Source organism: Xyrauchen texanus, chromosome 6 (assembly GCF_025860055.1).
Source record: "Xyrauchen texanus isolate HMW12.3.18 chromosome 6, RBS_HiC_50CHRs, whole genome shotgun sequence".
Classification (NCBI taxonomy): Eukaryota; Metazoa; Chordata; class Actinopteri; order Cypriniformes; family Catostomidae; genus Xyrauchen; species Xyrauchen texanus.
In genome coordinates, this window is record NC_068281.1 from 40,119,421 (window position 1) to 40,146,756 (window position 27,336).

Sequence of the window (27,336 nt, forward strand, 5' to 3'; positions counted from 1 at the left end):
TGGTCAGTGGCAAATGAGCAGACTTCAGTTGTTGCCATCTCACCTGATGCTGAAAAAGCATTTGATATTGCAGATTGGGATAATCTTTTTAAGATTTTAAGAGTTCGGTAATACTTTTATTGGATGGATTAAGTTACTTTATAGACACCCGGTAGCGGTGGTAAAAAAAATAGATTAATTTCAGATTATTTTACTCTGGATAGGGGTATCCGGCAGGGTTGCCCTCATTTCCGTATTATTGTTCTGTCTTGCACTGGAACCATTAGCAGCCACAATAAGAAGGGAAGATGAATTTCCAGGGGTGGTGGAGGGAAGAGTGTCGCATAAGCTTTTGCTTTACGCAGATTATATTTTATTATTCGTCTCAGACACCACTAGATCTATGCCTTGCCTCCACAGAATTATTTATTCCTTTTCTAAATTCTCAGGATAAATCCAAAGCATTGGCTCTGACATCGTACTGCCCATTAACAGCTTTCCAACCGGAAGCCTTCCAGTGGCCCAAACAGGGTATTAAGTATTTGGGCATTTTATTCCCAGCAAATTTGTCTGATTTAGTTAGTACATTTTGAACCCCTAATAAAAAGGTTTTCAAGCAATGTAGGCAGGTGGGCTTCATTGCTTTTTTCTATGATTGGGAAGTTATTAAAATTAATTGTATTCCAAAATTTAACTACCTGCTACAATCTCTCCCTGTAGAAGTCCCCCTCTCTTATTTCAAGCTATTTGATAGCATAGTGAAGTCCTTCATTTGGAATGGTAAATGTCCCAGATTACATTTCAATAAGTTACATTAGGCCTACACAATAATTTGTTTTATTATTATGCATTCGGTCTCAGACATTTGGCTCATTGGTCACTTCCACCTGAGAGAGCCCCTCCCTGGTTTGGTATTGAACATGAAGTTCTTGACCCTATTTTGCCAATGCAAAGCCTTTCTATCAAAATCGGAGAAGTTTGGTTACATCCCGTTATTTAGCATTTTCATTCGGTATGGACAAAATTGTCTAGAGTGTTAAACTCGGACATTTATTTAATTGTTGCATTTGGTAGAACCCAAAATTATGTATTAAGTCTCTTTTCTGCTGGTCAGAGTGGAATGTGAGGGTGGTTACTACACTCTGTGTCCTATATGATAGTGGAGTGTTGAGATCCTTTGAAAATTTGGTTCAATGTTATGGGATCCCCAGATCTCAGTTTTATTGGTATTTACTGCTGCGCCACCCACTCTGTGCTGTTTTTTGGAGTAGCATACACCCCTCTAAAGCGGCAGATACTCTGGAAGTGGTGATTTCTGATTTTGGAAAAGGTCATGAGGCATCAGTGTATTACTCCCTGCTAATTCAGAGTCTCAGGGATGGAGCTTTAACTTCTATCAAGAGATTATGAGAGAAAGATTTCAACTGTGGAAATATTGCAGGAGGGAGTGTGGGCTAGGATTCTTAAAAACACCAAGTCTGCATCTAGAGATGCAAGGGTGTGTCTTATGCAATTGAAGATATTACATATACCCTCTAGATTGTATAGGCTTGGTCTTAAAGACACACTCACCTGCTGGCGATGCCAATCGGAGGATGGAGACACAGCCCATGTTTTTTGGTGGTGTATTGAGATCCAGAAATTCTGGTTGAAAGTTCAGAATTTTGTGTGCGACGTGGTGGGCACTCGGGTTTCATTTTGCCCCAGACTTTGTGTTTTGGGGCAGTCATTGATATGGGGAATAGTCACATAGAGAATTGGGTTCTAACCTGTGTGATGATAACCAGGCAGATTATTTTGAGGGGTTGGAGGTCAGCTGGTGCACCCCCATTTCTGGAGTGGTGCACTTAGATGGGGAGGGTGATGGCTTTTGAAGAGGTGTCATTGGGAAGACGAGGTAACTTAGATTTGTTTGTCGTGAAATGGGACCATTATTTTGAGTTTTTGGAGGGCTCTCGGAGTTGGACCTGGAGAAAGAAGTGTAGTTTTGGTTGAGTATGATTATTATATTTAAAATTTGTTTGTGTGTGTTTGTTTGCTTTTTTCTGTATATGTACTCATATGTTACCACAGGGATATTTGTTTGGGGCGGGGTTGGGGATTGGGAGGGGAGGAGTGGTTGTGGGGTTTAAATGTTGTTTGTGTATATATATATATATATATATATATATATATATATATATATATATATATTTGATTTTCTTTATTATTGTATTATTGATTTAATAAAAAATGTTAATTACAAAAAAGATGAGCAGAAGAAAAAAATAGTTCAGATGCCATGCAACAGTTCGCTCATTTAATTTTCCACTTCGAAGCATATGAGATGCTTTAATATTCATGTAACCTAAATAATAAAATAAACTGTAAAAAAAAAAACTGCAGAATCAATAGTTTTATGTGAGGATTGATATTCTTAATACCACATAAGTATCGGAAGTACTTTAGTATCAAGCTGCCCATCTCTACAACTCATTTTCCTCTATGATTTACAAATTATATTTCCATAGTAAATTCAAACTTTAAATTAATCTATTATTTCTATTCTTTACACTTTGAATAATGATTCAATGAGGTACTTGAAACGAACCTCTCCATAGTGCATCACAAAGTTTCTCTTAAACCATCATACAGTAGCTGGAAAAAAAAATCACATAATATACAGTATATATGCAAAGGTCAAATGTCTAGCCAAAGTGAACACTAATCACAATAATGGTGACTTCAAATGAAACAAAATGACATCAGCAACACTAAATAGAGACAAACATCTATTAAAAATATATTTTGTGCACATATGAAAAATAAAATAACCCACATTTCTTAAACATCCTCACATGACATATTGAGAGATTGTAGTCCAATAATATATTTTATTTGCAGTTGATGTAAATCTCAGTAAGACAGATTCAATTGTTGTGGTGTCTGATGGTTTGTTCTCTTGTTCTTGTTGTTCCTCTTTCCTTCAGTAGACTCTGTTTGTTAACAGCAGGTGTCATCACTAATGATTGATCATCATTCAGAGAGTGTACCTACTTTATTTAATTATCTGCTTGGGCAATTTAACATGCAACACTAATAAGGCCTTGTTCAGACTGCCACTAAAAATCAGACTTTTTGCATATCCGGATTGTACCCAGATGAGTTTTTGACAGTCTGGACAGCAAAAACACACATGAAATCAGATTTTTCTGAATCTGATTCAAACCACATCGGGAGTTGGTTTCAAATGCGATTGAAATCTGATTTGATCAGATGCGTCTTAGTCCGGACACTCTGGCTGCTCAATTCGGATTTCAAATGGTCTTTTGCATCACTCTTAACGCGACACACAACAATGACATCACAAATCGATGACTGCAGCACGGAACATCACAATATTTACCAGTCTCCTCCGTCGAGGAGTTTTTCTTGTGCAACGGAGGAGTTAAGGACAGGACAGGGTGCTTATTTGGAGAGCAAGGTGATGCACCTCCATTTTTCCCGCAGCTGTTTTGAAAGCATCGCCACGTAGGTACATCTACATCATTACCAAAGCAACCCATGCAGATAGGTTGCTCACGTCTGAACGCACAAATCTGATTTGATCACTTGCAATTAATAGTGCGAACAGTCTGCCTGTAAAGATCTGATTTGAGAAAAACCCAGATTTGCCAGCAGTCTGCACATGACTGTAGAAAGTGTAGATTCAGCACAGCTTAAGTGTTCGTTTTTAACACTCTTGTAGAGTGGACTCGTGGAGACACCAGGGATTTTGCTGTGCATACTCTACATCACAAAAAGTTATTGTATGCTGTTAGAGAGCACTTTAAATGCAGCACATGTTTTTGGATTACTTCTCTACTTTTCTGTGCAATTTAAAGTATTGTGATTACATTTATGGTCCTGTTACATTTGTACATTGTTAATCAATTGTTAAGGTTAGGTTTAGGTTTAGGTGTGGGATAAGAGGCTCAAAAATATCTATATAATATTATATTGAAACCAAATTTATTTCCAATTAATTTTGAGAAATCGATATGTTTAGGGGTGGGGTCTGAGATATAAAATATATAAAAATAGTAAATAAAAACAAACTATACACTACAAATATATATTTCTTATAAAGGATTCCTAAATGTACATATAAAAAAGCGGTTAAGTTTTAGATGCTGTCAGTATTTCCCTATTGTACGTTTCTGTATCTATCCAAATGTACAAAAATATGTTACAGATGAATACCTACAAATAATAATGAGATCAGGCTGATTTGTCCTACCAATGGAAGATGGGGGGAGTGTTCAGGAAACCTGTTTGATAGCAATCATTATACTACAAAATCAAGTGCCATTCTAAATATTTGTCTTGCTGAATATCCTGACTCACTTGTTAATATGTTACATTACGAAAGCAAAAGGTGTTAGGAATGCCATGTCATATTGACTTAAGATAACGTCAGATAAACATAAAGGAATATTCTGGGTCCAATGCAAGTTAGGTTAAATCGACAGCATTTGTGGCATAAAGTTGATTGCTTAGAATGAAAGCCAAATGAAAATGCTAGTTTAGGCAAAAAAAATAAAAGAAGCAAAAATCAAGGTTACAGTGAGGCACTTACAATGGAAGTGAATGGGGACAATTTTTGGAGGGTTTAAAGGCACAAATGTGAAGATAATAATTTAATAAAAGCACCTTCCACAAAATTGTCTTTTTACAGTCATTTTAGTGTTTGTTGACATTACATTGTCATGGTAACAAAGTAAAAAAATTGGCAAAAACCTTACACAGAAAAGATTAAACAATTTTATCACACTAAAATCATGTTAACACACATCTTGTGTACTTCTTGTGGCTATAGTTTTGAAATGGTTTTGTGTATTTTAATGTTTATGGATTGGCCTTATTCACTTATATTCTAAGTGCCTCACTGGAACCCAGATTTTTGCATGTCAAAATATATTTATGTGGTACTCAATATCATGCCACAAATGCTGTCGACTCAGCTAAACTTGTATTGAAGCTGGAATATTCCTTTAAGTTAATGTAAGATAAACATTAATGTTGACGTAAGATTAATACTTTTAAACACTTACTAATTGCTAAGATGAACATGGAGAAAATGCCCACAATCTGCCATAAGCGTAGACCCCAAAAGATCACCGTTTCTGAGGTGACCGGGTCTGGTTTTTTCGGAGGGTCTGTTGGCAAGAGCTGTAGAGATAAAAGAACAATAACTATTATCATACAGCACTTTGACAACAGTTGCAGTGATAAACAACTCCAGCAACTACCAGTGTGGTCACATGGGAGAGAAATTGAGTTAGAAACTTTTGCCTTTGAATTACTTGCAGTGCATTTTTAGATATTAAAAAGTAGGGGAAAAGTGGAAATTAGGGGGAGTCTGGAATTAGTTTTATTCTAATAAAGCACTCAGTTAGCAAGCTGGAGATCAAACACCAACATGTGTGATTTTGGTCGAATAATACAACAGGTATTTGTCATATGGCGAACTGATGCAAGGTTGGGTCAAGCACTGGGTCAGAGTGTTGATGTGTTGCCCAAGTTCTTCTGCACTATCCTACTAGACTGTAGTGATGGTTCATTCCACACCTCATGTGGTCTTTTTTTGAAGGCTGCACTCCTGTACCCTTATACAAGTAGAGCTTTCTCTTTCTGTACTACCTGTACACTCACTTTAGTTATTCCCACACCTGAATGTCTTCTTCTGTTCAACAAGTCTTTCAGGTTTTCATGGACGTCAGGTGTGATACAAAGCTTTTTTGTTGAGGAACTAACTTCATGGAAACTGTATGTGATGTGGTTGCTAAAATAACCAACTGTCGTCTTCAACGGGTGACTCCAAGAAGATCCCCCAGTCTTTAAGATGACTGTCTTGTACTGTATGTTGGGATGTCAGATAACAAGTTGTGGTCCAATTTGCCCAGGGATAGAAACGAGTTAGATGCCTTTTGACACTGCCTTATAACAAGTCCACAGTGCTTTTATGTCCAGCAGTGCAACCACAAACTCATTTAATTTCCAAGGGTGGAGATTAATGCATGAGAACGAGTGATTTCGGTAATTTGTGGTGTTTACCGACCAGAACATACATTGCCTCCAAAGTCCGCACAGGTCAGAGTGAACATGAAGCTTCCAACAGCATGTGGACACTCAGTGCAAGGAATATAGCTATAGTTTAACAGTGAACTGCTCCATATTTGGGCTCAAAAACTGTGCTATAGTATATCCACTCTAGCACTTAGTTTGTGGGTTTCTTTTAAAGTCTACTCTCTTATTCATGTAGAGTTTTCTCTTATAATTCTTCTTTAAGTAGCGGCTCACTTGAGTTTTTCTTCAGTTCCTTCATGCACTTGGTGATCCAAAGCTTTTGTTGAGGAAAAAACATCCTGTCTTCATGGGAACTGTATTGTCCATTTAAAAATGTAAACAATAACTCTGGCCCATTTACACCTTGTATTAAAGGATTTGTTCACCCAAAATTGAAAATTTTCTCATGATTTACTTACTTTTAAGCTTTCCCAGATGTGTATGACTTTCCTTCTTCAGCAAAACCAAAGTGAAGATTTTTCTAAGCATATTTTAGCTCAGTTTGTCCATACAATGCATGTTAAAGGGGTGCCATCAGACTGCTGGCTGTTTGATGGTCCAAAAGGTATATTTAGCATAAAGGTAACCCACACAATGCCAGTAGATCAATTAATGTCTTCTGAAGCAAATCGATAGGTTTGTGTTAAAAAATAAATAGACAATTTGAACCTTATTAACTTTAAAAAATCACATTCTGCCAGCAGTCAATGCATCCGTGAAGTAAGCGCTATGGCATGTTCACGTGAGAAGTCGGAAGCACACGCTTTGTATACAACAGATGAACGAATGTCACGCGAGAGTTCATTTCAAACAGTAACACAGCGCTGGTCGGAAGCAACGGTTTAAATTTAAAAACATTTTAATTATCGATTTGTTTCTTACAAATCCTATCGGTTTGCTTCAGAAGACATTATTTGATCAACTGGAGTCAGGTGGATTACTATTATGCAGCCTATATTTGGCTTTTAAACCATCAAACAGCCAGCACTCTAATGGAGCTCATTTACATGCATTACATGGACAAACTGAGCTGAAATTTGATTAAAAATCTTCACTTCGGTTCTGCTGAAGAAGGAAAGTCATGCACATCAGGGATGGCTTTAAAAGTAAGTAAATCATGAGAGAATTTTCATTTTTGGGTGAACTAACCCTTTAACATCCTTTGTAGGTGATCCATTTGAAACAGAATAACACTAAATACAGGTGTAAACGTTTGGTTATGTATGTAACCTCCGTTCCCCGAGGGAGGGAACGACACGTTGTGTCGGAGAAGCGACACTAGGGGTCTCTCTTGAGCACCGATATTCACCTCTGATCTTATTGAAAAGGGCCAATGGGAGTTGGCAGTCGGTATTTGCATACCCCGCCCCCGGACATATGGGTATTTAAGCGGGGCAAATACGGGAGTTCATTCAGGATTTTTCTGAGGAGCCGAAATGGTCCGGCCACAACAGTGGCTCGGTTCAGCGACATGGCGGAGGAAAGACACAACGTGTCGTTCCTCCCTCGGGGAGCGGAGGTTACATACGTAACCAAGCGTTCCCCTTCTGTCGCTCTCTCCACGTTGTGTCGGAGAAGCGACACTAGGGGACCCATTCCAATCTTGCCATGCGCTGAACCTTGTACGTGGACCACCGATACAGAGGCGGGCAGGGATTTCATCCAGTGCCACGCATCGTCTGTACCTGGCTGCACGTACCCTTCCCCAATGCCCCATAAGAACATCGGAGTCCTTCTAGTTACCCTGGGAGGGAACAAGGCGATGTTTGCCAACATGGGAACGGGCCAGCCTGGCTGGGCCTCTTTTCTCTCTATGTTTCTCGCATAGAGCAATCACGGCCGGGGCCCTTACACGCATATAGGGAAGGGGGTCTTACCCAGACCCTGTGGAGACCACACCTGCCCTTTTTCTTGGGGAGGAAAAGTGGTAGACACGTCACACGGCCGTCTTAGGGCTCGTGTGGAAAGTATGGTGCAGTGGTAGATCCAGCCTCGAAAGGGGGAGTTGCTACAGCACGGCAACCGAGGCAGCTGTAACTGCCTAAGGGAGACACGGGGTCCTTCGTAAGGGGACAGAACCGTGGAATTACACACAGGGGAGTCCGAACAGGAGGCCTTCTTATTTTACCTGTGGAGCCCCTATACCAGTACGGGGTGGCCATCAGGGTACCACGCAGTGGCTTGGGTCGGCGAGTTCCTCCGCTGAACCGCTGGACCCGGAGGGCTGGGGAGGAATCGACCAGAGGCCCGACTTCGGAGTGGGACGCCCTGGGAAGAAGGCGCACTACTTTACCTTGGCGTCAGGAAAAGGCGCTGAGCATAGCGATCCACCCGGCCGGTCGGTCTACGTGTTACCGAGTTCTACGGGCTCGGAACTGAGAAAACACGAGATGCAACCGACTCAACGCAGAGGTTGTGAAACCTCGCGAAGGTGTTGGGTGTTGCCCAACCCGCGGCTCTACAGATGTCTGCTAGGGAGGTGCCCTTGGCCAGTGCCCACGAGGATGCAACACCCCTTGTTGAGTGAGCTCGGACCCGTAAGGGTAGGGGCATGGCCTGGGTGTGATAAGCCAGTGTGATGGCATCGACAACCCAGTGGGCGAGCCTCTGTTTGGAGACGGCATTCCCTTTCTGCCATCCCCCAAAGCAGACAAAGAGCTGCTCAGAGCGTCTGGTGCTCTGTGTGCGGTCCAGGTAATGCGCAGGGCGCGCACTGGACACAGCAACGAAAGGGCTGGGTCTGCCTCCTCCCGGGGCAGCGCTTGCAGGTTCACTACCTGATCTCGGAATGGTGTGGTAGGAACCTTGGGCACATAGCCCGGTCGCGGTCTTAGGATCACAGACGTATCTGCCGGACCGAACTCCAGGCAAGTGTCGCTGACAGAGAACGCTTGCAGGTCCCCAACCCTCTTAATGGAGGCGAGCGATCAGCAGGGCCGTCTTAAGAGAGAGGGCCCTGAGTCCAACTGATTCGAGCGGCTCGAAGGGAGGTCTCTGGAGTCCTGCCAAGACTACCGAGAGATCCCAGGAGGGAACTAGGCCTGGCCGAGAGGGATTCAACCTCCGAGCGCCTCTCAGGAACCTGAGGATCAGGTCGTGCTTACCCAAAGACTTGCCGTCTACAGGATCGTGGTGGTGGCGATAGCGGCAACATACACCTTGAGGGTGGACGGGGACAGCCTCCTGTCCAGCCTCTCCTGTAGGAACAGAAGCACTGACCTAATCAGCGATCTCTGTGGGTCTTCGGCTCGGGAAGAACACCAATCTGCGAAAAAGTGCCACTTTAGGGCAAAAAGGTGCCTGGTAGAGGGGCTCTGGCTTGGTTGATGGTATTCACAACGGTGCCGGTAAGCCGGTTAGCTCTTCAGCGTCCGTCCAGGGACCAGGCGTGGAGGTTCCAGAGGTCTGGGCGCGGGTGCCAGAGCGTGCCCCGTCCCTGAGAGAGGAGGTCCTTTCTCAGGGGAATTCGCCAGGGAGGAGCTGTCGCGAGGAGCCTGAGTTCCGAGAACCAAGTCCGAGTGGGCCAGTAGGGGGCCACCAACGTGACTTGCACCTTGTCCTCCCTGACCTTGCACAGCACCGGTGCAAGAAGGCTCACTGGGGGAAATGCGTACTTGCGTAGCCCCGAGGGCCAGCTGTGTGCCAGCACGTCTGTCCCGAGGCGAGCCTCTGTTAGGGCGTACCAGAGCGGACAGTGGGAGGTTTCCTGGGCGGCGAACAGGTCTACCTGGGCCTTGCCAAACCGTTCCCAAATCAGCTGGACCGACTGGGGGTGAAGCCTCCACTCCCCGCTGGGCAGGCGTTGTCGTGATAGCGCGTCCGCTACGACGCTGAGCTTGCCGGGATGTGAGTGGCACGCAGTGACTTGAGTCGCTGCTGGCTCCATAGGAGGAGACGGCGGGCGAAGTTGTTACATGTGGCGGAGCGTCACGCCTTGGCGATTTATGTACGCCACCACCGTGGTGCTGTCCGATCTCACGAGGACATGTTTGTCCCGAACTAATGGGAGGAACTTCCTGAGAGCAAGATGGATGGTCAGCAACTCCAGGCAATTGATGTGCCAACGCAGCAGGGCCCCTTTCCAACGGCCCGCTGCTGCGTGCCCGCTGCACACGGCACCCCACCCAGACCGGGAGGCGTCGGTTGTGACCAGTACGCGTCAGGACACCTGCTGCAGGGGCACTCCTGCCCGTAAAAAGCAGAGGTATGTCCAGGGTCGGAGTGTTTTGAGGCAGGCGGGGGTGATCCTTACCCGATGCATGCCGCAATGCCATGCTTGTCTCGGGACTCGAGTCTGGAGCCAGTGCTGGAGTGGTCTCATATGCATCAACCCCAGCGGCGCGACCACCGCGGAGGACGCCATATGCCCCAGGAGCCTCTGGAAAAGTTTTAGAGGGACCACTGTGCCTGGCTTGAAGGAAGCGAGGCAGTCCAGCACCGACTGAGCACGCTCGCTCGTGAGACGTGCTGTCATTGAGACTGAGTCTAACTCCAACCCGAGAAAAGAGATGCACTGAACCGGAGTGAGCTTGCTCTTTTCCCAGTTGACCTGAAGCCCCAAGCGGCTGAGGTGCCTGAGCACCTGGTCTCTGTGTGTGCATAGTAACTCTCGAGAGTGTGCTAGGATGAGCCAGTCGTCGAGGTAGTTGAGAATGCGGATGCCGGCTACTCGTGAGCGGGCAAGGGCCGCCTCTGCGACTTTCGTGAAGACGCCGAGGGACAGAGACAGGCCGAAGGGGAGGACTTTGTACTGAAACGCCTGGCCGTCGAACGCGAACCGTAGGAAGGGTCGGTGTCGTGGCAGAATTGAGACGTGGAAGTACGCCGTCTTTCAGGTCCACCGCTGCGAACCAATCTAGATGCTGAACGCCAGCCAGAATATTTCTCTGCGTAAGCATTTTGAACGGGAGTTTTAACAAGGCCCGATTGAAAACTTCGCAAGTCCAGGATTGGTCGTAAGCCGCCGCCTTTCTTGGGTACAATGAAGTAAGGGCTGTAGAAACCCTTCCTCATTTCGGTTGGAGGGACGGGCTCTACCGCGCTCTTGGCTAAGAGGGTCGCGATTTCTGCGCGCAGGGAACTGGCGTGCTCGCCGTGTACTGCGGAAGCGGACGCCCCTGAAGGGGCGGAGCCGGGCAAACTGAATTGCGTAACCGAGTCGAATGGTCCGGTGCAGCCAGCGTGATGCGTTGGGAAGAGAAAGCCACGCTTCCCAGCTCTGCGCTAGGGGCACCAAAGGGACGAGTATTTTGGACGTACCTGGTGGGGCCTCGCAGCGGGGCAGAACAGGTAATGCAGCATCGGGCAGCTTCGTTGCGGCCTGAGGCTGAGGTGCTGAGAATAGACTCAAAGCATTTACCTTGCTCCGCGCGCCCGGCAGGGGGCGGGTTCTTGACTGAGGAGGAGGTCTGATGTTGGCGTCCTCTGGACTCGTCTGAACCGGCCGGCCGGGGGACAGTCGTGGGCAGGCGGGATCGCCACGTCCGGTGTACCGGGACTGTTGTGATCTGAAAGCACATTGCCGTGAAAACGGCATTTGCGGGCCAGGTGACCCAGAGGCAAAGGAAATAGCTCTTTTATTGAGAATGTGGGTACCACAGCCCCCGTCAGGGGTGTGGCAAATGAAAAAACAAAGGATTCTCCTCCCGGCCCTCCACCGGGGGACGGAGCGGTCTTACCACCTCTGGAGCTAACGTCTTCGGCTCTGGGTCGGCTGTCTCAGGAATGCTTGGGAGCCTTCCGGGTCCTGGAGGGGGTTCGTGAGACAGGGGGCGTGCGCCGCCTGTGGAGTGCTCGACGCTGGGGCTGAGAGCTGGGCCCGGGTTGAGGCGGAGCAGGAGCTGGTTTCCTCGCAGGGGGATGCCCTCGGCTCGCGGGGGGGGGCTACCCGGTGAAACTGCACCCGCTGCCGCCCCCAAATCGCCCCCAGCGCCAACCGCACCGTCCTTAATCCCGTGGGAAGAAGGAGCAATGCGGGGTGCAGCTGGGGTGGCATGCTTTCTGTTGAAAGCGAGCCGCGACCGCAACGTGGTCATGGTCATGTTCTCGCAGTGAGAACATGAACCATCCACAAACGCCGCCTCGGTGTGATCGCGGCCCAAACACATGAGACAGCGCCTGTGGCCGTCTGAAGCAGAGAGCACTCTACCGCATCCAGGAACGACACAGGGGCGGAAAGGCATCTTGAAAAGGAGCGTCCTCAAAAGGGCGCTCAGCGCTGTGTTTGCTCTTTTAGAGAAAATTACTCTTTTAGTAAAAACTCTTTTAATACACAGTGTGTGTGTATGCGTGTCTGCGCTGTCGAAGCTCAGGGGCAACAATGCACGCCGTGCACTGAGAAGGAGAAAGCCGCTGTTGTGCGCCGTCAAGATCCAACAGCATGCAGATCGTCAGAGGAAAACAGGAACGTTTAAGTGGCATGTAACTCGCAGCAAACTGCAGACAGACCATCGGCTCCGAAGAAATTTTCTGAATGAACTCCCGTATTTGCCCCGCTTAAATACCCGTATGTCCGGGGGCGGGGTATGCAAATACCAACTGCCAACTCCCATTGGCCCTTTTCAATAAGATCAGAGGTGACTATCGGCGCTCAAGAGAGACCCCTAGTGTCGCTTCTCCGACACAACGTGGAGAGAGCGACAGAAGGGGAACGTAAAACACTTTGGAAAACATTGTGTTTGTATTGTAAATGTGAAGTACCCTACTCACTTGTCAATCAACCACTGTAAAACAACAAGAGTTTTAAACTTTGCAGAAATTTGTGTCTAAAAAAAATGTGATTGTAAATTTTGAAAATATTATAGACTTTTATTTAAATTCACACAAATCACAAGTAAAACGTCAGTTTATCTATTCATAAACACTTCAGCCCAAAACACACTTGGCACAAGAACGTGAATACATATGAAAGCACTTGGCTTCTGCATAGCCAACACTCCTGAACAAAATCTGTTTGTGCCTGGGCCAGCTTGGCCAAATGGTTTAAATGGCTAGTGACCTGACTCATAATGTGTACCTGGACCTGGAGAGGCCAGAACTAATTTAATTAGTTACTTAGCCTAGTTATGTGTGAATTTATTTAAACTTATGACCTAAGATATCAGTGTGTCAGGCCAGATTTGGCGATAAAGACGTTTTACTAAAGTGCATGTAATGTAAAGCGATACATTTTAACGTTTGTTATATAACCAACTGCACTTATAAACTTGTTTTGTCACAATCAAATTGTGTAGAAACTCAACTGCATTTGCGATGCAAAGTGCTGGGGTAGGCGTCCTGAGCCAAAGCTGTCAAAGAAGCATCACAATATGACATTGTTGCTTCAGCAATTGTCACATGTCACATTTGCTTTTATGAGTCTCATCTAGCTTTAACAGTGTTTCCCTTATATGCATTGAGGTGCTGCGTCACTGTTGAAGTACGAGCGCTTCTGTTGGGATTTCACATGGTTAATTTAATATTCTTGATGCCACATTACGCTTGCCAGCCCCAGTCAGCTGTGTGCTTTCTCCACTAGGAAAGGGACCCCACCACACACACACACACAAATACACGCACTTACGCACAGTGACGTCACCGCATAACCACATGTGTCAAACTCGCTACATTTCAAGTGGCCCGCAAGCTCATTTCAAAACGTAGGATGGAAGGGGATCACAATGTTTCACTGAACAATCAGTTAGCTCTTTCCTCATTAATATAAATAAACCTTCCCCCAAAATTGGAATGAAACAGCACTTCATGGGTCAATTATCAACACGGCTTAATTATAACAGAACGAGGGCAGAGCAAGTGCAGTTATTTGAGCGTCCGCAAACCAGTGAGATGCGCAGAGGGGATCCCAAAACCTGTTTGAATAAGGTACAGAATTGTCTGTTGCAAAACTCTTATGTCTCAGTGATGAAACTAGTTTAAGCCCCCACATTCTAAACAGAACTGACCAAGAAAACTGGACAAAACATAAATCGAAGGCTTTTCAATTCTCAAATCACAACACATACAAAAATTTACCATTTACTATAGTAACACTAACTGCACTGTAATACCTATGGTAGTTGTGGCACAAAAACATTCTAAATGTATTCAGACTGCTGTTTTTTTCATTGCAAAACTACCATAGTTCTTTATATAAAAACCATAGTTCCCTATCTGTCAATCCCTCGACATTGTGTCGATGTAGTGACACTAGGGGTCGCCCTTGGGAGAGCCAAACAGCTCTGATTTTTGAGAAAAGGCCAATGGGAATTGACGAGTGGAATTTACATGCCACTCCCACGGACATACAGGTATAAAAGGAGCTGGCTCGCAACCACTTATACAGCATTCGTGGACGGGTCATTTTCTCACTGCATGACCATGGCAACTTTCATCAGAGGGAAAGCCACCCCAGCATTCCTTCTATCTAAGGGTATGAGGCCGTATCGATTTGGGGACGCCAATGGGAGCCGCTCTGCCGGATAACCACCCACGGACCTCCCATTCCCCAGGACGCTCCTTTTCCCCGGTCTGGTTCTGCGATGATACCGCCAGCTGGTCTTATGCCAAGTCAGCGATCTTATTCGGGGTTCGCGAAGTGGATGAGCTCTTGATCGCAGCATTGGAGAGCGGGCTGATCCAGTCTGACGTCAAGGACTCAACTGGGCTCCCACCTTCGGGTGCGGTCACCCAGTCGCAGGCCGACGCTGCTGCGAGCATTGGGCTGGCGTGGAACCCTCCATCCAGCCCTGAAACCTTGTGGCTTGATGATTGTTCCAGGGCTCGGAGCACCACTCACAGCCACAGCCAGCCCAGCCTTGTTATTGCTGTGTCCAGTGCGGGCTTGCACATCTATTTGGACTGATTGGATTTAGATGCTCTGAGCAGCTCATTGTGTGCTTTGGTGGAAAGGGAACGCTGTCTCCAAACAAAGGATCGTCCACTGGGTCATTGACACAATCGTTTTGGCATATTATGCCCAGGGCATGCCTCCCCCTTGGGGCTACAGGAGTGGGTCCTGACAAATTGTGCCTCTTTAGCAGACATCTGCAGAGCAGCTGGCCTGGCAACACCAAACACCTTTGCGAGGTTCTACAATCTCCAGTTTGGGCCAGTTTCATCCTGTGTGTTGTCAGGTAAGAAAGGGTACGTTTGTGGGACAACTGGCTGGGTGTACCGCTTGCTATCCGCCTCCTGGAGGGGGAGACGTGCACTTTTTACCCCCCAGCCATGTTCATGAAGTCTTGGACCCTGGATGTCCTTCCTGCTTAAGCTGCGTTCACACTGCCAGCGACTTTGTCCTTTTGTCCTTTGTCTATAACATTTTCAAAATTTACGATCACATGGCTGGCGGTTAGGTCGCTAGTGGGCATTCCCACTACTGGTTGAGTAGTAACGTTTATAAATTACATTCACGGATGCCATTCCATTGCTGTTGACAGCGAATCAGTTTTCTTGCCACTAAAAACAAACATTTTGGAGGGAAAAGACTAAATCTAAATGGAATCAGTACATAAAATGCTTTATATCAAAGATGAATGAGAAACAAGGCGTGCTCTTTGCCATAGCGGCTGTTTATCTGTGGAGAAAACGCAAACGCCGGTATGTCTGGGTCCACAAAACCATTAAATCTCGTAGTCAGCACGGTGAGTACCACCGGCTGGTGCAGGAGCTGCGGCTGGATGAAGTCCGGTTCCAGCAGTACTTCAGGCTTGACAGGACCCAGTTTGATGAGCTGCTGCAGAGAGTGTCCCCTGATCTTTCCATTCCTGAAGGAGCCGAGAGAGAGAGAAGGATCACGTGAGCTCTACCGTCTTCTCTTGTATTGGCTGTTGCTCCCGTAAGTCGCTCTTCATCTGAATAAAGTTAAACTTGTCTCAACTTTGTCACATTGCTGGACACGCTCACATCTGGTCGCCAACGGTCGGGACAGCTTGTGTCGCTGGAAGTCGCCAGCTCTTATTGAAAATGAATGGAATGGAATGGTGTCGCTGTCTCGCGCGATGTCGCTAGCAGTGTGTATGCAGCTTTAGCCCTGTGGCAGGTGAGTTTGCGGAGAAACTCAATGCCGGCCCAGTACATGTGTGGTCTCCCTGGTGTCTTCCCCTTGGGAAAGGACAGTTTTCTATCTGTATAAAATCTGTACTCTTTAATGCTCTCTGATTGTAGAAAAATGTAAGCTGTGTTGTTTGCCTTCAGAAATTCCAAGACATGGCTGAAGTTTAATTAGTAGGAGCCTGATGAAAGGAATCTATAAAGAAGACCAAACTTAGTCACACTGTCAGAACATTACAATTTAGGTGTTCGTTATTTCCACAGATGTTACTGTTGTTAATATAATAATTTTCAGCTGCATTCCAACCTCAAAATTAGTGCTGTACTGTCAAATGTGCATTTCAATACACGTAACATGTAACATTAACGGTGACTGCATGAGTTCTACCAAAGCAGGTGCTGGTGTCACATTTTCTAAGGGCCCTTTGAGGGCACAAATAAACCCTGATGTGACCCAGGCTGAAATTGAATTTGACACCCCTGTTTTCATTTATTCTTTGACCAACACACATTAATACGGGTCTGGCGTTGTGGGCTTGTGGACGCGTGCACAACTGTACCGCAAAAAAAAATCCCAAGGTAAACACTTTTTTAAGTTTAAGTTTTATAGTAGATAACAGGCATTCTTGATTCAAAACTCAATAGAGAATTAAGCTTCATAATAAATCATCTGTTTGGAAAAACATTTAACTTGCTTTTAGCGCCACTCAGTGGACATTTAAGAACTTCTGCAGTACATGTAAGGAGCAACGTAATATAATTTCGTTACCGTTACCGTCACATGCTTGAATGCACGTTTAAAGTTTAATTAATGCAGGTACACCACTAAAATAACTGAGAATTATCCTTGAAATGTCATATTTGCGTAGGTTAATATGAAAGTATAACATTTTGTTTAACTTTCTTTTTTCCCCACTTTTTTGCGATTTATTATCATGCAGTAATACACTTGTGGGTAATGTATGCAGTCACAAACTCAAAGATCTTCCCCTTGAAATTCAAACACATGTTGTCACAGGATATGCATGTTATTAGCAAATGTAAACAGTGCCTCGCCTATCCACTTGTGATTGGATCACCTAAAACAGGACCTGTAACAATGTCTTCAGCATGTGAATGTAAGATCACCTTATCTGGCATCTCCATGACAGCTTGCCTCCTTTGAATACTTCCTCATAGTCCTCGTATTTACAGGCAACTGTCGGATGACTGTCATGCACAGTATGTTGGAATTTCATGTAACAAATTGTTGTCCAATTTTCCCAGGAGTGACAACAGAGCTAGATGCCCTTTTGACACTGCCATATAACAAGTGAAGTGCAGCCATGAACTCATTTCAATTTGTGAGGATGTAGAGAATAACAACAAAATAAAATGTTGAATTAATCTGGGTGATCTGTGTCTGCACAGGGCAAAGGGCACACAGACAATGCAGAAGCATGTGGAAACTCATGGACCAGGCCATAGCTGTAGTCCCACAGCGGGCTGCTCCACATTTGGGTCACAAAACTGTGTTGTTCTGTTTCGTGCCCATGACCATCTGCGATTTACAAATACAAGTCCAACTTCTTTGTCTTGCTGCTCTCATTAGGCTATAATGTCTAATATTTATGTGTGATCTTAATACATCTTAATACATTTGAGATTAATGCATTTATTTCCTAACTGGGCAATCTTAGATAGAAAAGTATCAATTAGATTAATCCAAAAACCATAGCATATGTTTTGATGAAACCATTTGCCTGATTTAGATTGCAAGATTAAAAAAAGGTAGCATTTTATTTTACAATACTGTTCTATATGTATGTACTATATTACAACAACTACAGTAATTACTAGGTACTAAGCCTTACCTTAACTCTAACCTCAACCCATTTTATGTACAACCCCAATTCCCAAAATGAAAATGATCTCATGTTTTACTCACCCTCACCCAAACTCTCTCAAACTCAAACTTTCGTTCTTCTGCAAAACAAACCAAGATTTGTTGGTAGGACGCACTGTAAAAATATCCTAAAATATTTACAGTAAAATACTGGCAGCAATTTACAGCAAATATAGAGCACAATGTAAACCTCAAATGCAGCTTTTTACTGTATTCATTAAATATTGACAGCGACTGTTTTTCAAAGTAATTACAGTACAGATCTACAGTACTATGTTGTCATTTCAGTTCCCAGCATGCACTGCGACATGAAGAAATTACATTAATTTTAATGGTTTATTTTTCTGTTGTTTTTATTGCAGTTTTAGTTACTTGTTTTTTAAGGTTCAGGTTTTACTTTTAATCTAAAAGTATGATTGTTGATTGTCATCATTGTTGAGTTTTGTATGCTGAGTGTTGATAGCTGTATGTGTCTAATTGACAATTCACCATTATCAATAGACTCTTAAATAATAGACAATAGACATGTAGACAGGTGAAGAATGAGGGTGACAGGTTTGGATCCAGAATTGTTTTTATCAACAGCATGAACACTGACAATAAGCCACAGATCTGTACTACACTTTGGGTTTTAAAATATATGGTTCAAAATGTCACTAGCTTTCAACAAGAATTACAGTAGATTGCTGTTAGAATTTAGCAGTAAATTTACAGAAATGTTTAACAGTGTACATTTTGTACACAGTTTGTCTGTCAATATGCAGGTCAATGGTAGCCAAAAACTCAGAACTCTAGAGCTTAGATTTCTTAAAGCCTGCAGTACTGATTGCTAGATAACTCAGCTTTACAATGAGGAGAAATCCACTTAACTCCACTCATTGTGTAAGATCAGCAGAGTCAAGTACCTCATGGATTTGCATTGAGCCCATCCCTGCTGTGAATAAATATCATTGAGAACTGCAAGAAAGAAATCCCTCACACTATTCCCTCTGTGCCTAACCCAATTCTTCCCATTCTTGAGCTGCATGCATCATTACTGTACATTGACTTCAAAAAGACGTAAAGAGGTTGGTGCCTCAGTAAGCTTTCTTTTCGTTTTGTATCACAAACTTTCACCTGCTTGGATTTGAAGCAGGACAATAAAGCAAGCATTTTCAAGAGCTAACAGAACATGCTGTGTCAAGATGCATGCGTGCTTTCATTACAAATACTACACAAGAATATGCAAACTAGATAAAAAGCTAAAAGTGTTCAGTTTAGTTTACTTTCTCCCCCCAAAGTGGTGACCTTAAAGAAATAATGCCCAATGCTAAATATTAATATTTTTATAAACAGTTTTTACCGGCCATACTACTATAACTAGATTCCATAGTAATAGCAAATCATACAAATAAATTCAATATCCTGTTCAAACCAGTAAAAAAGCTACTTGCAAAAGCTATCAAAAACACTTAACGTCCTTTTAACTGAAAAATTATTATTTTTTGAATAGTAAGCCTTTACTAAAACTTAAGTTTTAAGTGTAACACCAGAAACTCATATAAAAGGCAGTAAAACACGACCTGTTGGTTTTAAAGACTGATTGGATCATTGAGTGTTTTTGACAGTCAATCAATCATGAGATGCAGATGCTGTTGTGTGTGATATGGACAGTTCGGTGAGTTCAACAGGCCCCAGAACACATACTGATATTTTTCTTTGAAATGTATTTGATCATGTCCCCTATTCTTTATCCTTCTGCGTAATAAAACTCTTATTTTATTTATAGAAATAAAGTTCTTTGAAGATATTCTTAACAGCTCACAAAACAGCAAACACAGTGAGACTGAATGTCTAGAAATTAAAATGTACAAATTCATACAGGTCTAAATTATTGACCCGTACATGTAACATTTTTATGAATATTTATTATGTGCGTGCATTAAACAGAATACAAATGTATATAGCTTCTCAAGTGTATCACCTGTTCTTTCTGTTTGACAGCTGCGGCTAGATCTAACACGATGACGTGTGGCAAAAACAACGTCTGCGTTACAGTGACTTTGGATGTACTGATCCTGTGCAGGTGTTGTTTCACATGGTCTGCCACTGCGAGGACGATCAGCTGTCCTTCCTGTCTCCCTGTAACACTGTCTTAGGCGTCTCACAGTACGGACATTGCAATTTATTGCCCTGGCCACATCTGCAGTCCTCATGCCTCATGCAGCATGCCTAAATCACGTTCACACAGATGAGCAGAGACCCTGGGCATATTTCTTTTGCTGTTTTTCAGTGTCAGTAGAAAGGTCTCTTTAGTGTCCAAAGTTTTTATAACAGTGACCTTAATTGCCATAAATGTGACCTTATCGTCTGTAAGCTGTTAGTCTCTTAACGACCGTTCCACAGGTGCATGTTCATTAATTATGGTTCATTGAACAAGTATGGAAAACATTGTTTAAACTCTTTACAGTAAATATCTGTAAAGTTTTTTTGGACAAAATTATCTTTAAAATACAGTGTCCTGAAAAAGGGGCGTTTCTTTTTTGCTGAGTTTAAATATATCATTGAGGTCAGAAGTTTACATACACCTTAGACAAACACAGTAAGTTGCTGGAATTTTGGCCCATTCTTCCAGACAGAACTGGTGTGACTGAGTCAGGTTTGTAGGCTTCCTTGCTCATGCTTTTTCAGCTCTGCCCAAAAAATTTCCATCGGATTGAGGTCAGGGATTTGTGATGGCCACTCCAATACCTTGATTTTGTCCTTAAGCCATTTTGCCACAGATTTGGAGGTATGCTTGGGGTTATTGTCCATTTGGAAGACCCATTTGTGACCGAGCTTCCTGGCTGATGTCTTGAGATGTTGCTTCAATATATCCACATAATTTCCCTTCCTCATGATTCCATCTATTTTGTTTAGTGCACCAGTCCCTCCTGCAGCAAAACACCCCCACAACATGATGCTGCCACCCCCATGCTTCACTGTTGGGATGGTGATCTTTGGCTTGCAAGCCTCACACTTTATCCTCCAAACATAACAATGGTCATTATGGTCAAACAGATAAATTTTTGTGTCATTAGACCAGAGGACATTTCTCAAAAAAATAAGTTCTTTGTCCCCATGTGCACTTGCAAACCTGTTACCTTGCACGGCTGTAATCTATCATGAGCGTCAATAATGTGCTTTGATTTACGGCATTAAGATGGCGTCATAATAATACATTGATACACGATACATAATTTACACCAACATCACCCAGGGAAAGAGCTGCATGCTCTCAGTGCCTATTCGGACAGACATTAAACAATAGCTAAAGCTCTTGGGTTGTGCAAGTGGGATTTCCATGTTTGATTAAAATACTCAAGCAGCATTATCACAACATCCCTTCTCATATGCATTCTAATAGCAAGGTTATTCCTCTTATAGTGATGTATAGCTTCCGAATATTAAATAGGTTGAGATGAGTTTGAAGTGCACTTAATGTTGATGCTTGTAGCGTATTAGTGCAGGTAAAAGTTAATATAGTAATTAGAGAAAATGTTAGTTTTTTTAGTTAAGGACCCTGACAAAAATTAACCATGGTTTTACTATAGTAATATTATAGTAACCATGACTGCTCTCACCATGGTTTTCTGAGAAGAAATCATGGTTTTGATACAATTAACCATGGTTTTATAACAGTAATACTGTAGTTTCTATATAGTAACCATGATTTAACTATATATTGTAACAATGACAGTAACGTTTATATTGTGGTTACTACAATTTTACTACAAATGCCTTAGTTAAACTATGGTTACTGTTGTAAACCAATGATTGTTATTAAAGGGAAAACCTGTTGAAGTGTTTCCCAAATTTCTTTGGATTTGGCAGTAATATGTATTTTTTTGAACAAAGAAAATACTGAACCATACCAAAACCATGAGAAATTTGAACCTTTACACCACTAATATACACACAGTATAGATCGGTTTAAGCTCCGATACTGACGTTTTTAGATGAATTGGGTATCGCTCCAATAAGCCCGATCCAAATACGATACCATTTGTTAGTCATTTTCATTACTGTCAAGCTCCATATATGACACGAAAGAACCATAAAGCACCACTAAAGCAGTAGTAGTCCATCTGACACGCACATGCTGTTGATGTGCTCAGCGCCCTCAATCAGAGCAGTACGCAATATGGGATCGTATTCATTAACATTATTTAATGCATCACAAACTCAACATGCATGTATATTATTCTCAGTTAATGTTCATTCATGAAAATACCATTGTTCATTGTTTGCTCGTGTTAGTTAATGTTGTATTTACTAATGCTAACATAATTGTTTAGTTTTTTCTTTTTTAGGTATTTGTATATGTTGAAACTAACATTAACCAAGATTAATAAACACTGTGAAAGTATTCTTAATCGTTAGTTCATGTTAAATATTCGGTTGACTATTTTGCAAACAACATTTTTGTAAAGTGTTACTTAAAATCACAGTAAATATCACTTGTGAATTGAATATTTTTTATTGTGAATCATTTCCAGTCAAACTGTATGCAAAGAGTGTGTATTAATACACAAACTGCTAGCTAGTGTAATTTCCACCACAGACTGCTGTCAAACATAATTTAACTTCGCTGGTTCAGAAAAAGTACAAAAATGACTGAATTCTCTTATCATGCATGCACATCCACTGGTAGTATGGCCAAATAAAATAAACGAATGCGAGTGTGTGAAGTGTGTTTTAGGGAGTTCATTTTCTAAAAGTCAACAGAAAGGTGCCCATAGTTGAAGAATCCCCCATATATCAATTAGTGTTATCTCGTTTTCCAGTTCAACTCTGTTGCCTGCTGGGTTCACTGGGCCATAAATACATTATGGAACCATATTTGTGTTCCTAGCAATGTTTCATGTTGGAGTAAAAAAGTGTGCCTACTGGGAAAATTGGAAACACCTGGGCAATAGACTCCTATAATAAGTGTGTAATTAGCAGTTGGAGTAGAAAACCTATGCTTTTGTCACCTGCTATCAAGGCCAATTTGGAAGACACCTGTAATATTGCCTGTTAGAACGTTTAAACTGTCTCTTAAACCTTTGCCAGAACCTTAAACCATTTCTAATGGGCTTCTAAACATATGTCTGAGAACAACTGTTATTTTAACTATTGGTGGTGTTTGCTTGGGCAAGCATCCCTAGTACTGTTACTCATAAGTCAGGTTAGGGATTTGAACAAACTCCTAAGTCTATATATTAAACTTTGACATGTAACTTGTCCCCTTTTTGCAAGAGACGTCAAATCATGGCTTGTTAAAGTGAGGTGTGCATTTACTAAGTGATCAGGCATGACATTTTTATGTTGTGGATGATGTAACGGGTAAAAAATGTGTATTAAAGGAGGGACCATATATAGAGGAATAGAGACTTTGGGGTGGGCTATTTTGATGTGGGTAAGCTACTCCTTAGCAACCATCCAAAACATCCAGAATACCCAAGAATTGTGTTGGCAACATTTGCACCAGGAACACTTGGTCAAATCTAGATTTTTTTCTTGATGTCTCCTGATAACATCAGATCCAAAGATGACCAATTCTTACATGGCAAAAGAAACATGTTGCTTGAAAAAAATGGTTGAATGTCCTTAAGGAGTCGATGATACAATTTAAACAGTAATTTATAGCCTGAATTGCTCCTGAATTTAACAATGAGAGCACTTTGGGTGGTGAAAATACCTCTCCTCGCTTCTGCCATTATCACATTACCAGGAACAATGTAAACGCCATACATTTACAAAACACAGCATTTTCTCAATGCAATGCCAGTGCTGTATTTTGGATATGGGATGCATTCCCTTATTGTGCGATCACAGATATATTACACAGACACATAATAGAGGCTTGTTCATAAACCACCAAACAACAAATACCAAGCAAACATGGTTTGATTGAGGTCACATGTGAGGGTGCACATGTTGCAAAATCTTAGATCAACCTTAGATATAACTAACTTTGTCTGTACAAAACCTGCTGCAACAATGTGTTGCTATGCAGTTGCTGTGGTGTTCTGAGTGGTTTTAATTGCATTGCTGGGATGTTTTTGGTGATTCCTTCTTCCCCAAGTCAAAATAATAACCCATTAAAAGTTTTTTTTTAATTAGATTCTGGTCCCTAAATATGGCACAGGTCCCTCGTTCAAAAAAAGTCAATAGGATGTTTTCACCTGTTGTATTGACCAACAGTTATACCAAATAATAAAATAATGTTTTTCTATGTAATCTTGTAAAATCATGTAATAAAAGTCTCTGTAACAACTTAACTTTTGACAAACAAATCCCTCTTACTTTCCAAACCCTCTGCTCCAAACCCCTGGCTCTATTCTGATATGTAACACCCACCTCTTACAATTCCATCAATGCAGAAAGGGTTTGTTCCAATCCCTAACCCTTAGCTATAGTAACAGTAATGCTTACCTTTACAAACACAACTAATCTAGTCATCTAGTCGTAACACTGTTCCAAAGTCTTACAGAAAGACACTGCAGGTGACTAATGGCCTCCAAGGTTACAGGAGTCCTGTATTACATTAGTCCCTTTTAGCACTTTGGCTGAATGTAGCATAAACATTGCTCTTCATCTGCTTTGCCATAAATCTATTTGTCTTTTTTATCAGTTATAGGTCAAGGGACCTTTTGGCAATGGCCTAGCTGGGTTAATGAAACTATTCTAGGTTCTTTTGTCACTGCACTCACACTTCTCTCAGAGGTTTAATGGGCTACTCCTCAAACAAATTCAACTGGGTATATTGTGATAAATGTGTCCTTGCTTGCCTTGATTTCCATTCTATTTTGTCAGGGAAAGTATCGTCATGAGCCTTTTTGTCTGAAAGACACAACACTGTGAGTCCTTGCACCGTATAATTGTGTTTGATTGTAAATAAGATCTTGCTTAAATACACCATTAGCACTCTTAGCAGCATACTATAGGAATAGACACCTATAGATACACAACTCATGTGACCATTGTATTCAAATGCAGACCACTACAGCTTAGCCATTTAAAGAACAATGCAGCAGTGCCATAAAAACACAAAGTGATTCACGCTAAACTGTTCAATACAAAGAGCTCCTTAAAAACAGTGTGGTTTAGGAGCCGTAAACTCGTACCTCTGGGTCAGGGATCTGGGCGGCTGTGTTAAAGATGTGTTGTGAGATCAACACGGCCACTATGCTCATCAGCAACGGGACCAGGTCCGGGGGTTGATGCGATGGCCCCATGGTGGCCATCTTCCCTGTCCTTTTCCAATGTTTCATTCCTCCCCCTTTCTATTCCCTCTGCCAGGAGAACTGCTCAGGACCACAATAGTTCAGTTGATTGATTGGCGAAACAGCCTCCCCTACATTAACGCCGCTCTGGTCCCCTCTTGTCCCCTCTTGTCCTAGTGCTCCCACTCCTTAACCTCTCCACAGAGATATAGTGCTCTCCTCTGTGGAGCCCTAACCAGGGTTGAGAGCCATTAATTAATTAATAGCCCCGGTGTCATTTACAAACCAGCCTGTCTGGAGCTCAGAGAGGTTACAAAATGTCTGGGGGAAAGGGACCAAAGGAGTTGTGTAACACACTGCAGAGTGTGTATCTTGATGTTTAACAATTCTAAGTTGTGGTAAGCTTTTGTTTGTGGTCTGCTTTTCATAGCCAAAGGATCAGCAACTTGCCTGCTAAATTGCTAATGCTAATTTCATGCTAGGTGGTTGCTTACTAAGTCAAAAGAGCACACCCGCAAGTATACTCTGGTTCTAGATATGGTAATCAGTTTTTTGCCCATTTTTCGTCTGTCAGGCAAACATCACAAGTCGAGTAGTGTAGCACATGTCTTTTAATAAACCACTTGAGGTATTATTAATTTCTGTAGCACAAAATATGATGGTAAAGTTATGCAAAGTAGGTTTAAATTTAGAGGAGGGATTTGTTCAAATCCAAGAATGTAATAGTAATTGTGTAATAGTAATTCTGTCAATGCATTTATATGCACTCTGCATGACAAAACATAGAATTTCAAATGATAAAATCTCACATTAGAGTCAAAACAAAATAATCAAACTGTCATTGCCTTTATATGCACTCTGCATGCGAAGGCAAGTATTGTCATATGCTCTGAGCTACACTGCTGTGGTTAAATAGCCACTTCAGGGTGCTTTGATTTTTAAATAGTTTATAATCAAATGGCATTGAACTAGTCTAATTATTGTGTATGCACACCGGAGCAAAGGTGAAAAAACACTTTCTTACCATTTATCAAGCGCTGAAACTTTGCTCTGTAAAAACCAACCTGGAATCATGAAACATGAAGCGCAATGAATGAAACACAATTCTGGTGGTTCAAGATGTGTTTATGAAATTAAAGTTCTTTTTAACTTTACTTGATGTCTAAAAATGTGGCGATCCTACAAAAGCTGTTGAAAGAAAAAACGTCACGGTTACTGTCGTAACCTCCATTCCCTGAAGGAGGGAACGAGACATTGTGTCGAATGAAGTGACACAAGGGGTCTTCCTGGGACGCCAAACATACCTCTGAACTTGAGAAAAGGCCAATGTCAAGTTAGCAGACAGAATTTACATGCCCCGCCCCAGACATATGGGTATAAAGGGAAGCGCGGAAGCGACTGTCAGTCAGGATTTTGCACTGAGGGCCGAGAATAAGGTACGGCCATTTACAGTGGTAGGTCTAGTGCTGTGGCAGAAGGGACACAACGTCTCGTTCCCTCCCTCAGGGAATGGTTGTTACGACAGTAACAATGACTTACCCTTCTGTCACTCACTCGACGTTGTGTCGAATGAAGTGATACAAGGGGTCCCATCTAAAAATGACACGCACTGGCCACATTACGTGTACTGTCGAGACAGGTGCAAGCAGGCTACAGTGTGCTAGAGGCAACTGTGTCGGCTGCACGTAGCCCTCCCCAATGCCCCCAAAGAGATGTCACATACAGACCTTAGGTTCCCCACACCCCTGAGGGGGGGAATAGGTGCTACATGACTAGCATGGGAGCAAGCCCGGCAGCCACAGCCTTTTCTGTCACTATGTCTATCACATAGGATGTGAGCGACTGGGGCTATCTTAATGCTATCAGATGCATCGGGGAAGGCGGTCTTTCCCGGTCCTATACTTTTATGGGGAAAAGACCCTGCGGAGGCCACATCCTGCCCAATCTAGGGGGAGGTAACATGTGGCAAATACACCACAAGGGTTGTGAAGCTCCGTGAATTGCTCCGCTGTATTCGCAGGCCAGAAGGCTAGGGAGGAGAACATCCAGTGATGTGGCTAACCTGGGATAGAAGGTGCACTAGATCAACTTGGTGAAGGGCGCTGTGTGCAATTGGAACACCCGGTT

At 42.9% G+C, this 27,336-nt stretch overlaps 1 protein-coding gene across 1 annotated transcript in view; it reads right to left on the minus strand.

Moving 5' to 3' along the window:
- LOC127645721 (transmembrane inner ear expressed protein-like) overlaps window positions 1–25,257 on the minus strand; it is a 45,748-nt gene extending 20,491 nt beyond the window's left edge. The window contains exons 1-2 of the mRNA XM_052129386.1: window positions 25,111–25,257; window positions 5,052–5,169 (exon numbers count right to left, since the gene is read on the minus strand). Coding sequence (XP_051985346.1) covers window positions 5,052–5,169; window positions 25,111–25,257 — 265 coding nt within the window. The remainder of the gene's footprint in view (window positions 1–5,051; window positions 5,170–25,110) is intronic.
- Between the last annotated feature and the right edge of the window lie 2,079 nt (window positions 25,258–27,336).